Source organism: Mastigoproctus giganteus, chromosome 6 (assembly GCF_048544385.1).
Source record: "Mastigoproctus giganteus isolate SK-2022 chromosome 6, ASM4854438v1, whole genome shotgun sequence".
Classification (NCBI taxonomy): domain Eukaryota; kingdom Metazoa; phylum Arthropoda; class Arachnida; order Uropygi; family Thelyphonidae; genus Mastigoproctus; species Mastigoproctus giganteus.
In genome coordinates, this window is record NC_143580.1 from 152,779,057 (window position 1) to 152,795,062 (window position 16,006).

At 35.7% G+C, this 16,006-nt stretch overlaps 1 protein-coding gene across 5 annotated transcripts in view; it reads left to right on the top strand.

Moving 5' to 3' along the window:
* LOC150084661 (regulator of G protein signaling 7-like) overlaps positions 1-16,006 on the top strand; it is a 759,190-nt gene that overhangs the window by 544,051 nt on the left and 199,133 nt on the right. For all 5 annotated transcript variants that reach the window (XR_016547071.1, XM_090375401.1, XM_090375402.1 and 2 more), the window contains one exon: positions 9,298-9,390. Coding sequence is in view for 4 of the 5 variants with exons in the window: in XM_090375401.1 (XP_090231527.1) it covers positions 9,298-9,390 (93 nt within the window). In the remaining variant the exon portion in view is untranslated. The remainder of the gene's footprint in view (positions 1-9,297; positions 9,391-16,006) is intronic.

The window sequence follows — 16,006 nt, forward strand, 5'->3', positions numbered from 1 at the left end:
AATTTATACATGGATCAGTACATTTTCTGACTTCCTGAGACTCAAAGTCATCTTGACATTCCAAGTCATCTTGTATTTAAGTATCTAGGATATATAATGGTGAATTGGATTCCCTTTTAAATTAGATCTCTTTTGGTTTTCTTGAAGATAAATTTGATTGCATCCTGTGGACTCCCGATGATGAGCTAGTACAGCCTACTGCAAATAAGGTTGATCATCACTGTTTTAATATATAAAATTTTGTGCTTGTTGCCAGGGATGGTTATTTCCCTAGCTCTTTTACTTGTAGTTGGACTATGGCTTTAATGGTCAATGATCATGGTATCTTCCTCTAGCAGTTTTAATTCAACCCCACCAAGTGTATAAGTCAGGGGTGGCCAACAAGTCGATCGCGGCTTTGAATTTGGTCGATCACGACGAATTTTAAATATATATATAAAAAATAGATTAATCAAAATCTAAATGTTATTATTATTATGCACCCCACCGCATACACTTATTACAAATCTGTTGAACCATGTGACTACTCTTGTAGCTGCGCAGCCCCTAGGCTTGTCTAGTGAAAATTCACGCTATTATGTTGCGGAGAGCATAGTGTGTGTGTCAAATTGTTAATTAGCTTATTTAATATTAATAACTGGACAGTACTTATATGTTAATTTAATACTCTTTGATTTAAAATGAATACTACGAAAAAGAGTAAAACATATCATTTTCATCAAGAGTGGATACTAGAATACACTTTTGTAATGATAAAAGAAACAGTCGTTTGATTTGCAATGCTTCCATGGCTATATCCAAAATAGGAAATTTAGAAAGGCACTTCAATGGACTCCATGGTAAATACCAATCAGATTAACCTTAGAAAAAAATAAATTAAAACCAGATTTAAAACTTAAATCCAAATTATTCGCACAACAAAATTTCTTCATTATGTTTGTTTGTTTTTTGGTTTTTTAGGAGCATTAGCAACTAAGGCCATATTGCTCCGGGGATATGCGCTGACCTTTCCACATCCTCCGTATTTGGTGGTCATGGGCTCAAACCCCGGTCTAATCACGAAGCATGTGCTATGCACTGCTGTCCCTGCCCACCTGGTTACGAAGGCGCCATTTTTTCATGAAATTTACAATTTAAAGCAGTAACTGTAGCATCATTTAAAGTGAGTTATCTTCTTGCAAAAAAAATGCAAAAACCATTTTCTGATGGTCAATTCATGAAAGACGTATTTTTATAAATAATTCTCTTTTTGAAAATTTTAAGAACAAAAATGAAATTAAAAGTGCTCTTCAAGATCTGCAATTATCTCGAAATACTGTGATGCGACGCATCGAAAAAATGAGTAAAAATGTGAGCGAACAATTGCGTGCTCATATTACTAATTGCATATCCTTTTCTTTACAACTGGATGAATCTACAGACGTCAGCGATACAGCTCAACTGCTTGTTTTTATTCGTATGGTTTTTGATGATTCTGCCACTAGAGAAGAACTGCTGGATATGGTTTCGTTAAAAGAAATAACTAGAAGTCTTGATATGTTTAACGCATTCAAAAATTTTATTGAAAAAATTAAATTACCACTATTTAAGCTCGTATCAATAAAAACAGATGGAGCTAAAGCAATGATGGGGCATATTAACAGATTCATTGCATTGTGCCAAAAGGATGATGAATTCCCAGATTTTTTGAGTTACCACTGTATCATCCACCAAGAGTTAGCCAGCAAAAGATTAAATACTAAAAGTGTTATGGACATAGCTTTCAAAATTGTGAATTCCATCAGAGGACAATCTCTTCAAAGGAGACTTTTCAAAATGCAATTTGATGAAAAAGAACCAGATCTGATATTACATACATATGTCAATTGGCTGAGTCAGAGTAAGTTTCTACAGAGATTTCAAAATTTGCTGAATAAAATGAAAAAATTTGTTGATCAAAGGGGAGTTGATTATCAGCAGCTACAAGATACGGAGTGGTTGTGTGAGTTGGTTTTTTTGGCAGATTTTACCAGTAAATTAAGTTATCTGAATTTGGAATTAAAAGGAAAAAATAAAAATGTGGGTGACATGATTCGTAGTATTTCTGCATATAAATATCAATTTTTGGCAATGGCTAAGGATCTCAAAGGAAAAAAAATTCGATCATTTTGCAAACATGCAAGATCATTTGCAAAAATATCCTGTTTTTGAATTTAATAGTGATAAATATGTTTCTGAAATTGAGAAAGTTGTGGATAATTTTGAAGCTAGATTTAGTGATTTTAAAACAATCAAAGACATTGTTCAATTTATTTCTTATCCATTTAATGTTGACTTGGATACAAAACAAATTGCAGAAAAAAATCTCTGAGATTTTTAACATGGAGAAAATATTATTTGAAAATTAAATTATTACATTTCGAAATGATATCTTTCTAAAAGCCAGATAATCAGAAAAATACTTTTTGGAAATATGTTTGCCGAGAAAAGTACCCAAATGTAAAAAAAATGCTGTGAACTTTTAATTCCTCTTTTGGTTGTTGTTGTTGATGTTATTTGGTTTTTAGGAGCATTAGCAACTAAGGCCATATTGCTCCGATGACATGCGGTGGTCGTTCCCTGACCTTTCTGCATCCTCCGTATTTGGTGGTCACGGGCTCGAACCCCAGTCTAATCAAGAAGCGTGTGTTACGCACTGCTGCTCCTGCCCACCTGACTATGGGGGCACCTTCCTGTTTTAGTTCCACATATCTATGTGAACTGGCATTTTTGTATTTGAAACAAACAAATCACTCTACTCTTACAGACTTGCATACAGAAGATTATTTATGGTTGGCCTTATCACAGCATATCCCCGATTTTGAAAGCTTGGCAGATGACATGAAGACAAACTTCACATAAATTAAAAATTTAAATACCCACGAATTTAAAATAAGAATTCTGAATTGTATTTAATTTTAAAATTTACAAACAGCATTTTTCAATTGTGTTGATTAACTTTTTTAACCAGGTGCAATGAAATTCTTGAGATGGTAGATCGCGGTACATTTTGAAGAAAAAAAGTAGATCACATTACAAATTAATTTGGCCACCCCTGGTATAAGTTCTTCTCCAAGTATAAGACATTGTCCCCATTACTCCATTTTGATCCTTTACTGACCATCCCTGAAGCCTATCTAAACCATCTTGAAGAAGCTCTGCTTGGTGCTGATTATTAACTACTCTACTAACCTTAATATCATGCACTCTATCGCTTTATCAATAATCTTTAAGAAAATCAAAACAACAATCATTCCAGTACCTTGAGAACCCATTATCATATGTTAGCCCAATCTGAAGAGTGATGTTTAATCACAACTGTACCTCCTGCCATCCATACAGCCACTGTGAAATCTATCTTAGAATCTTACCATGATCCCATGTTACAGCTTATACAATTACCTCACATAAGGGACTGAGTCAAATGCCTTGCTAAAATCCAAATACATTTATGTTGAAATTATCCCATACATCCAGCTTATGAGTAACTGTGTCAAAATATTACTAGTTATTAGTTAAACATGATTTTTCCTTAAGGATTTAACATGATTTTATTAGTTAAACATGATTTTAACAGTTAAACATGACTTTTCCTTCAAATAAATATATATATATATATATATATATTTTTTTTTTTATGACAACCTCAAACACGAGGCATTAAAACCTATAGTACTTAGTACCGCACATGGGTTGGAGGGTGAAAAGATGAAAGATGTTACTTGTTGACATTAGACTTGAACTTCTGTAAATTGTAATTTCCAGGAAATACGTAAGATGGAAGGTTGTTCGAGAAAATGGAAGTTGAAGGAATAAATGAGGATGAAGTTGGAGTGGGAATTATAGAAGCCAATTCAGAAGAACAGTGCTCGTAGAACTATCTAATGATAAGGCATGCAGAAAAACAGAATGTCTATGAGACAGAGAGTAGAGAGACTCTGTTAGAGATGGGTCATTAATAAATCTAACTGCCCTCTTTTGAATGGAATCTAGAAGCCTGAGAGAGGTTTTGGGGGCACCGCCTGAGATGTGGGAACAATATTCCTTTTGGATTTGAGATTTGTACAGAGTGAATAGCTGTTTGGAATTTGAGAGTGAAAGAGAAAACCCAATTTTTTAGATGTAGAAGAAGCCATATATGTGATGTGCTTATGCCAAGACAGATTAGAAGTCAGGGTAATCCCCAATAGAGATATGTCATTTTGCCTAGAAATCAGAGTGCCATCAAAGATAAACCTAGGAGCAGAAGAATCCTTTTTGTGAGGTATAAGACAGGACTGAGTTTTAGTAGGATTGAAATTAACTAAGTTATCATTGCCCCACTGGAGATCAGCATTTAAGGAATTGGTAGATATTCAAGAAGGCGAAGCTGTTTGAGAAGGGCAAGGTTTCTCAAACTGGAATGTGGAATGCAATGTGCTTTCCTCAGCAAAACTATGGATAGGATTTCTGATCGATGGAAGGTCATTGATATACAAGAGGAAAAGAGTGGGAGAAAGAACTGAACTTTGGGAAACATCAGCATTAGTGGAGAAGTTAGAAGACTGAGAGCTATTTGCCATCACCTGCAGTGAGAGAGAAAACTGGATACCCAATTACAAACAACAGTTGGCAAACCTTAAGATGGAAGCTTATTTAGAAGATCTTAATGCCAAACATGATCAAAAGCCTTTGAAATGACAAGAGCAACTGCTTGAGTTTCACCGAACCTTTCCATTGAATTAATCCATAAATGGGTAACATAAGCCAGAATATCACCACTGGATCAACACTGACGGAATCCATACTGGTGATTGTTGATCAGATGGAAGGTTTTTTAGCTAGTTTAAGAGTTGATGGTTAATTGTTTTCTCCATTACTTTGGAAAGAGTAGAGGTGATTGCAATGGGACGATAATTGGATGGGAGGGATTTGTCACCCTTTTTAGGAACTGGCTGGATATGAGCAAATTTCCAAGCAGAAGGAAAAACACCTATGGAATAAGAAAGTGAAAAAAGGTGGCACAGAACAGAAGTAAGTTCAGTAGCACAGGTAGAGAACAAGTGGAGAAATACCATCAGGACCTGGAGCTTCTTAGCATCAAGATTGTTCAAAATCCTTCTCACATCTTTTTCATGAAAGACCACAGGAGGTATTGAATGGAACATATTGGGAATGGTGGGAGGTAGTTTACCAAGATCATTAATACAAGAGTTGGAAGGAAAATAGGATGCTAGCAGGTCAGCTTTCTCCTTGGCTGAAGTGGCAATGGAATCATCTGGTTTAGACAGAGGTGGAAACAGAGATGGGCAAAAGTTGCAGCCAATAGCTTTGGTAAGATACCTGAATGCTTGGCTATCATTTGGACAAGAAGCAAGTTTTCTACTCTTAGCCTGTTCAAAATCTAGTTTGGACCATTAATAACTGCTTTACAATTTTTGTGAGCTTTGGTTTAGGCAGAAAAATGAACCTGAAGATTTGGATATGAGCCAATTAAGATATGCGACATTCTTCTCTCAAATAGCCTTAGCACATTTATTGAAAAACCAAGGATTTTCTAGATCATGTTGCAGTAGCATACTATCATTAACAACCCTGCACCTTGCATTTGTCACTTCAACTGCCATTTCTCAGCCCATTGACCCAATTTTCCTAGACCTTGTTGCAGTAGTTCATCCTGATTACTGTCATTAACCACCCTGCCAACCTTTGTATCATCTACAAACTTTGACATTAAGCCTCGTATACCTTCATCAGTATCATTGAAAAATATACAAAACAACATTAGGCCCTGCACCAAACCCTGGGTGACTCCACGAAGAACAGTGTCCATTGATTACCTTCTCCCATTCAACCATCCTTTTATTCATTGCATCAACTAGCCCTTAATGCCATACTGCTTCAATTTGTACAGTAGTCTTCCATGTGCAACAAAAGTATCAAAAGCTTTCCTGAAATCCAACTATATATGATATAATTATTTTTCACATTCAGTTCCTTTTGACCACATTATAGTATCCAATGAAATTAGTCAGACAAGATTTCTCCTTAACAAACCCATACTATGTCTGAATTATTACTGCAGTCTTGTCTAAATGATCCTGCAATGCTTCTTTAATCAGTGACTCCATTATTTTCCTGGAACAGAAGTTAAACCAACAGGTCTGTAATTACTCGTGTCACCTTTTGTTCCCCCCTTTGTGAATTGGAGATACATTTGCACATCTCCAGTCTGAGAGGACCTCCCCTGAGTCCAAGGATACTCTCATAATTATGTCTAAGGGTTTGCTTACTTCTTGCGTCACATCCTTCAATATAACTGGACAGATTCCATCCACCCCAGGTGCCTTTTTTATGTTTGACTTCAACAATTTCTCCTCCACTTTGACCTCAGTTATTACAAAATCATTTAGCTCCTTGTTACAGTTTAATCAGTTTCTGTCATCCACTTCCCTACAGAATTCCTCATGTGTGAATGTAGATGAAAAATACTCATTCAGTTTGTCAGCTACCTGAGCAGGATCATCAAAAGTCAAACCATCAATATCAAGGAGACCAATCTGATTCATCCCCTTCCTTCCAGTGTTTATATAAGTAAAGAAGTCTTTGCTGTTCTTCTTTGCATCTTTTGCCAAAAATTTCTCGTAATCTGCCTTCGCTTGCCTAACCTCCTTTGTGACTTGATTACAGACTAGTTTATATATACCATAGGCTTCTGCATCGCCTGATAATTTATATGCATCCCATATATAATTCTTCTCTGTCACAAGTCTCATTAGTTCATTTGACCTCCGTTTGGGCCTAAACCTTGAACAGTATTTCTTAGTTGGTATGGAAAGCCTAGTAGCTTCCAAAATTAATTTCTTGAATGCTTCCCATTTAGCATTTGCTGTTGGTAACATCATCATTTGGTTCCACTGTATAGAATTTAAAAACTGTCTGAGACCACTGTAGTCACCTTTATGAAAGCAAAAACCCTTCTGTTTACTCCTGATAGTAGTTACATTTTTAAGTAAATTCCACATCAGTACACTGTGATCACTGCCACCTAGTGGTTCCTTTATCTGCAAATTCTTAATGCATGAATAATCACTGCTGATAATCAGATCAAGAGTATTACTTCCTTTGGTTGCCTCTCGAACATGCTGCTGTAGAAAACAATCATCCAGTAAATCCACAGAAGTCTTGCTAGTATGCGAGTGACCAACTCACAAGTACCATTTGATATCTCGGAATTTAAAAATCTCCCATTATAAGACATTCTGATTTACTGGCCCACTCTATTTCTCTTGTATAGTTGTTCATTGTAATCATCATCATTAGGCCTAGAACGCATTCCTACTCTCATTTTTGCTTTCCCGATGCTTATTTCACACCAAATTGACTGAACGTTGCACAACAGTCCACCAACAAAATTCACTGTCAACTGGATGCATTGCATTATATTTTATGTGTTTCTTAACTAACAGCATAACCCCTCCTCCTTCCTTAAAATTGGGTAGGGAAATTGAGAATAATTATCTTTTGCTTGGCTGAAGTGTGTATTTTCTAGACCTTTACATAAATTGCTTTACTGAAATATATTTTCTATTTTATTCTAAAGTAAGGCCATGTTATTTATTAAAATAGACAACAGGGAAAATTCATTCAAGTGATACATTTAGGGCTATCAGTGCCTGTGGTAGTTTTACTTAAGAAAACCTAAGAACCACCTATACATAAAGAAAGAAACAAAGTTTTATTGACAAATTTTTTTATAAATACATTCTCATGGAATAGTTCCTTATGGCAAAAGGGCATAGTTAGTTTTTCCAATTGGCTTTATTAGTAAGACAGCATCGCATCACTTAAAATTCTTTGCTCCACAGGTTGCAGGAGTTTTGTATTGCCTTTTTAAACTCTCTTTTTCTGCTAATATTTTTACTTCCGCATGGAAATTTTCATGTATCCAGCCAATTTCTAAAGGGAGTGACAAATTTTCCCCTTCAGTTAACAAGCTAACAAGTAAACAAACTTAGAACATGCCAGCAAGCAATGAAAAGAAGTATGCTGGGTATAACCAAAAAAAGATAGAATAAAATCTACTTCCATCAGACAAAGAACTAAAATCAGTGATGCCATCAAGACATCCAAGTCTTTAAAATGGAAGTGGGCAGGGCATCTCGCCATTAAACAAGAGGACTTGTGGGATTAGCTCACAACTGTTTGGCTACCAAGAGAAGGAAAAAGAAATAGAGGAAGACAAAAAACCAGGTGGAGAAATGAGTTAACATCCCTTATGGGCTCCCACTTGGACAAAGCTGGCATTGAACTGATATGAATGGAGAAAGTCAGGGGAGGCCTTTGCACAGCAGTGGGATTCCACAGGCTAGCTCAACAACAAGTTGCCTGGATTATTCTTTGCATGTGGGAGAGATATTTTCATGTTTCCAATCTTTTTAGACTTTTATCCGAGTCTAAGGATGCTTCTATTATTGTAAATAATGGTTTAGTCCCCACCTTAACTGCTTCTATTAGTAAATCTAGATAGATATCATAAACTCCATCAAACCAATACCATCAATCACTTTTAAATCTAATTTCTCCTAGGCTTTTCACTTATCATTCAATGCCAAATAACTGTTAGCTTAACAACAGTTGTTTGCCCATTTAAACATGTTCTTGTGTGACTACAGAAGAAAGAGCGTACAGAAGCTGGTAAACTCATCAACTATCTACTTGCCTATCATCAATATTGATAGTTCTAATCCCCCCCCCACCATAGTATGCCAATACTGTTCATTCCATTCCTTTTAACATCACAAATTCAGAGAATTATTTTCTCTTGGACTTCTTTGCCAAATTCTTTTATGTGAGCATTTTGATTGTGTGTAATTAAGACATTTCCCCAAAGAAACCTTTTGTTTTTTGTGATTCTTTAAATTAATAAACTCTTTGAAAATCTTATTGTCAAAGGGTTTGCCATTTTATCATATAGGTTTATACTAATATTAATAAATTTGAGGTCTCTGCCATAACAAGAGTTAAATATTTCATGAGGAAAACAAACTCAAAAACTTGACATGCATTAACAAAACACCTACTACCACAAGATATTAAGTTTTTTGTTAATGCATGTGAAATTATATCAGTTAATGCTTGTCTTTTAACAGAAAGTAAAACAAATCTCACGTATATATTGAAAAGAGTTAAATAAAAACTTCTTTTAAAAATATGGTATTTATGATTCAGGTTTGCCATTCTGTGTACATATTGTTTTTAACTTTAAACTTTACAAGTACCCATGTCATATTTTCATAGGCTCATTTGTATCAACTAATGAAGAGTGACAGTTACTCACGCTATTTACGCTCAGAAATGTACAAAGAATACTTAAATGGCATGAAAAAAAAGGTAAAATATGATAATTCAAATATTATAAGTTTTTAACATTGTTCAAAAGTGTTTTTAGTCAATTGGATGTTTATGTATAATGCTTTAATTATTTTCAGGCTGCAGCTTTTATTGTGATAATAAGATATTATAAGGTAATTGTTTTTGTTTAATTTTTAAAAATTTTATTCATAGAATAATTAAATATGGTGGACTTATTATGTTATCGATCCCATGCCAAAACCATGAATCTGCAAAAAGATAGTTTTGAGAAAAACACATTTAAAGATTCTTTGATTTTAGAAAAATCAAGTTTTTAAGTTATTTAACTAAATGTTGTTTTATAAGTACCTCCCAAAGATGCTGTTTTTAATCCATATTGGTTATTTAAGGTTGCCGTTATGTAGGGGCTTAAAAAGCGCTTTTGGGATTTTGGCATTGTGAAGTTTGAAAGTTTGTCAGATTCATAAAGAATTGAAAAGGTGAAAAAAATATTTTGAACACATTTTTGTTGGTCAGAAATGAATAATTTATTAATAAAACAAGGTTAGAATAATATATACATATAACTAAATGAAAAATATATTAATAACACAGGTTTAATTACAATAACATACAAGTTGGTATAAATTAATTTTCAGTATCTTCTTCATATTCATATTCTTCACTTAAATCCGTTGCTGGTAATATCCCTTATTTCTACTGATGCTTTTAATTTTAATAGAATTTATGATACTCCTTTGGTATTGTCAAATATTGGCACATTCTCATTAAATCTTTAGGCTTTGCTTGAGATATACAAAGTTCCTCATTATAGACTTTGGGATGGTTAGGTTGCTCATTGCTGGATCTTCCTTTAGGTCTGTTTAGGTTTACTGTTATAAATTCATCTTTGTAGTTTGTTTTGTAAAACATTGTGACATGCCTGTACTGTCCTCTTTGGAATTCAAGGCAGCAGACTTTTCTCCAAGGAACTCCGCCTTTAAGTTGTTTAGCGAGAAAAGTAAAATTGCAAAAGTCATTGCATTGCATGATATTTACACAGAATGGTGTAGGTTTTAATCTTGCACCTCTAATTATTTGGGCCCCTTCCTCAGGGACATACACAGGTAGATACTTGGCTTTTCTCTCAACTTTAGAGTGCATTGAGTCACACTCCATTTCTGAATGGCCCGGCTCAAAAAATGTGTCTAACAGTTTTTAAAACTGGAATAATTTTTATCGTCATCTGAAACTTAAAAGTCATTCAAGGAATTGCAATCTTCGTCTTCCAAATTAGATTCCATTTGAAGTGAGGAACACGGTGCAAGAATTTTACTTTTGACCACAAAAATGAGATGTTACAAAGGACAATTAAACAGTAATACTGATTGGCAAACTGAGACAAACAAAACCATTCATATAACAACATGCACAAGCTGGAATCCCCCCACCCTACTGTGCATGCCAAAAACCCGAAAGTGGTACTTTCCCAAATTGCTCTGTCAGTATTTACCAAGCCAAATTAATGAAAGTGCCATTTGTGAATCTGCATGGTGAGAAGTGTTTTTTCCACAGATAAGTGAAAATGCATGTAGAATTTTCAACCATTTGGCTTTTAAATACACATACAAGTCTTTGGCAGGGTGTAGTTGACCAAGAAACAACCTCAAGAATGCATTTACGTAAAAAGTGCCAAATTTGCACATTTGTGGTTTTGGCATGGTGCCGACAACATAATCATGATGCAAATGCAAACGTAATTCTAGAATAGATCAAAACTGTGAATTTCTTCAGTATAGAATATAGTTCCCCCATTTCTGAATTTATTGCTAAGTACTATCATTCCATACTTTTGGATATACTGACAGTAAGATTTGATCTATTTTGTAATAAAAACAATCCTAGGTCAATTTGACCATATCACAGTTGCAATACCTCTTCCCATCCAAGAAGTGGTGAGCTGACCAAATTAATAAAAAATTTGATGGAGCATGATATAGCTAGATAGATACCAAACTAATACCATCCATCACTTTTAAACCTACTCTAGAGAGTGTGATGGATAAGATGGGGCTACCATGATCAGTATTTTTCATCATTTAAGTTTGGCATTATATTATCATGCAGGTGTATTACACCTTTTGAATTCAGAGATGCATCTCAATTTGCAGTTAAAGCTTGACTTAAATGATCATAAGTTATGACAGTTAACTCTCATTTTGCTTCAAAAGTTTGAAGTGAATTATGTCCTTCATATCTCACCATATACAAAATATAACCTTTTAACATGAAAATTGTATGTATCTCTGTATTCAGTGAGGATGCTTTGACCTTCCAGTGACAAAATCTATATTTCAGCTGGCAGGCTTGGATTTATGGCCACAGTAGATGTGATATCATTATCCAAGAGTCTACCTAAATTTCTAATATGGTTTTAATACAAATATGATCACTAAAAAAAAAAACACAAAAAAACATGAATGTACTATTTGTTCAAAATTTTGGGGCACTGCAGTGACAGTTGTTTCAAGGCAATCTATTGTCAAATAAGAGAAACTTATTGGCCTCTCTTGTTAGACAACAGATTGCCTTTATTAGGTAACACATTGACGTTGTAAATACTGAATCAAATCTAAGTGAGCAGCCATAACCATTTTTATATGTTTAACTGGAAGATTTTGGAAAGAAAAACTTCATTAAACATACAAAAATGGTTATGTCTATCTTTAACCTCTAATACTACATATTCCCTACATAGCATAGTATGAAAGCTCATCTAATAGTATGTCTAATTTTTCCTTTATTCAAACTACCCACCTCCACAACACCAGATGGTAGTCTGTTCCAATAATTAGTTACTCTATGACTGAAAGCAGATGTTGGCGCATCTATTCTGCAGCCAAAATTTTTCAGTTTGAATTTATGTCCTTGTGTACTTTGTCTGGGAAAGAGAATACTATCATCACTAAGTTTACTCAATCAGTTCAAAGCCTTAAAACACTTCAGTAAGGTGCTGCACTTTGCAGAACCGAAGTCTTTTATAGTAAGAGTGCTCCTTTGTTATTCTTGATAATCTTGTTGCTCTTCTTAGCACCTGTTCCAAGAGATCCACATCTTTCTTAAAATGAGATTTCCGGATCTATATGCACTACTCAAGTTGTGGGCTAACCATTGCTTTATACAGAGATAATCACCTCTTCTTTTTTTTTTTTTCTGCTGTTAAAGTATGCTATAGATCAAAAACAGAGCCCCATGATTACTTCCCTGAATGAGCTATTCTGGCAGCCTTTCTGCACTGTTCAGAGAACTTAATGTTGAACTATACAATTACCCCTAGGTCTCTTTCATTTCCAACTGCTTTGAGTGTGGTACCACGTAATTGGTATGCTATTCTGGGATTACTTCTGCCTGTATGTAGTTCCTTGCATTTACCACTTCTCAGACCATTTTACCTAATTTATCTAGATCTTGCTGCAGTGGAATACCCTAATTACTGTCAGCAACTAGCCTTTGTATCATCTGCAAAATTAGACAATCAACTTGATGTGTCTTCATCAATATCATTAATAATAAATATGTTAATAAAGGATAATCACAGAGTGGGACCTGAGGAATGTCACAGAATATTAAAGTGAAAACCAAAAAGTCATACAAGTCAAATCAAATGCATCATGATCAGGAAAGATCATGAAAGATCAAAACATGAAGAACCGATCGAGGAACTGAAAAACCAAAAAAGTCATACAAGCCAAACACGTGAGCAGGAAAAATGGTGAGCTTATTCCCACATGCAACATCATCCTGACATTTAGTATGCCTATCTTACCATCCATTTTTAAAGCTGACTATCTCAACTGCCATATATGATCATAAATACTGAATTTTATCAGATACTACAAGTGCCAAAATTTTGGTCAGTCCCAACATCTTGTCAAAGAGATAGTCTACCAAAACTGTGGGTCTAAAGCAGAGGCGAACTGGCCATAAAACTTACCGGGGAAACCCCAGTGGGCCGGAGGCTGCAGACTGATGGAAGCCGGTGTGATTTTAGCCATAAACACTAGTATGAGATGGCTACAAGTTTTCCCCGGTAAGAATTTTTGATCCAGTCTTCCTCTGGTCTAAAGCACATATTCAAATGGACTGTGATGTTGAAAAACCCTCACTGTCCAAATTTAAAAGGCCAAAATCCAGCCTGCTCCAAATTCTGTAAACTCTAGAAAATAGGAAGAATTTCAAAAATATAGGTTTGAGTAGAAAGTTATCTACCAAGGGGCAAAGAAATAAATTATGCTCAATACACTTAAACACACATATGTAGAAGCAACCCAAAAATATCAGCCAACAGCTACACAAACTGAAGTCTTAAGTGCCCCTAACCATATTCTTGATGACTGGGCCTGATCAATGCTCTTATCATCCTCAGAACAGACCCCCCCCTTCCCAAAGAAAAGAGTCATATGCAACAAACATCATAAAAGTAAAAATATCAACTCCAACTAAGACAAATTACATTAATGAATATGGATGTTGATGAAACTGCTAACCCAGATTAACCAGTACTAAAGATGACATGAACACTGGATGTCCAACCTTTTAGAAAAAAAGGGCAGATGAAGAAGCTAGAATGCCATAAACAGTCTTGACTTAAAAATCAGCTAGAAATGGCCTCAACCTTTAAAACCAAATAATGCAACACATCGTATGGCAGAACTGTAGAGGCTTTTGTATCAATGTTGATGATATCTGTAAGCTAAGCAATCATTTTCATCCTGTTGACATCTGCTTGCAAACACCTTACTCAAGTATCTCTCTCAGTTGAGGAGGAAAATATACTCTCTTTTGGCAAGATAGATCTATTACAAATAGTTCTATTGTAATATATCTGTCTTTGATTGCTATTGCCTTAACACTTATTTCAATCTACATTCTATCTAACCATCTGTGTACAATTCAGGATGACCTTATTCTAAAATGGGCATCAGTCATTATAGGGTTCTCCTGTCCAAACAGATGAGGACAGCTCATTTAAAAGCTACTGGGCAGACAGAATTTATCATTACTGAATACTGGCCCATCCGCTTACATCCATTTTTCTACAGGATCATCCTGTGCAATATATCTTCCCATCTGCTTTCTGGTCCTCTTCTGGTCCAAGTTATTTAGCGAGGGGAAAGCCAGAGGTGTATTCAACTCTAACAGTAAGCTAGAGAATCTTGTAATAACTGAGAGTAAAGTGGAGGAGAAATTGTTGAAGATAAACACAAGAAAGGCACCTGGGGTGGATGGGATCTACAGACTGGAGATGTGCAAATGTGACCCCAATTCACAAAGGAGGATCAAAGGCTGACACAAGTAATTATAGACCTGTGAGTTTAATTTCTGTTCCAGGAAAATTAATGGAGGCACTAGTTAAAGAAGCACTGCAGGATCATTTAGACAAGACTTCAGTTATATCTCGGACACAGCATGGTACCCACAGACTGGAGATGTGCAAATGTGACCCCAATTCACAAAGGAGGATCAAAGGCTGACACAAGTAATTATAGACCTGTGAGTTTAATTTCTGTTCCAGGAAAATTAATGGAGGCACTAGTTAAAGAAGCACTGCAGGATCATTTAGACAAGACTTCAGTTATATCTCGGACACAGCATGGTTTTGTTAAGGGGAAGTCTTGCCTGACCAATTTGATTGGATACTATGATGCAGTCACAAAGGAACTGGATGCAGGGAATAACTTTGATATTATATACTTGGATCTTAGAAAGGCTTTTGATACTGTTGCACATGGAAGACTGCTACACAAATTGGAGCAGTGTGACACTGGAGGCAAATTGCTGCTGTGGATAAAGGGGTGGCTGAGGGGGAGAAGACAGAGAGTGGTAATCAATGGACACTGCTCGTCGTGGACTAATGTTATTAGTGTAGTCCCTCAGGGCTCAGTGTTGGGTCCATTATTGTTTTCTGTATTCATAAATGATATTGATGATGGTATATCAAGCTTAATGTCGAAGTTTGCAGACGATACAAAGGTAGGCAGGGTTGTCAAGGACACTACTGACACTATGCTGCTGCAACAGGATTTGGAAAGGTTGAGCAGATGGGCTGAGAGGTGGCAAATGAAGTTTAACATTGACAAATGTTAAACATGGAAAACATGGAAAACAGCAACCCCAGAGCAACGTATCAACTCTGTGGTACTACACTGACAGTGGTAGAGAATGAAAGGGACCTGGGGGTGGTTGTGCAGGCAGATATGAAGTTCTCTGAGCAGTGCAGATGAGCTGCAAGAGTAGCTCATGGTGTATTGTCAATGATATATAGGAATTTTTCTAGCAGGGATAAGGAGGTGATTATTCCCTTGTATAAGGCAATGGTCAGGCCACACCTAGAGTACTGTATACAGGTCTGGAGGCCTCATTTCAAAAAGGATGTAGAGCTGCTGGAACGAGTACAGAGAAGGGCAACAAGATTAGTGAATGGAAAAAAGGGGTGCTCTTACGAAGAAAGGCTTAAGTTTTGCAAATTACAGTGTCTGGAGACTAGGCACCAGCAAGGTGATCTGATAGAGGTGTACAAAGCCTTGAATGGTTTGAGCATGCTCAATGATGATGGGATTCTTCCTCTCGCTCAGAATAATCACCTGAGAGGGCA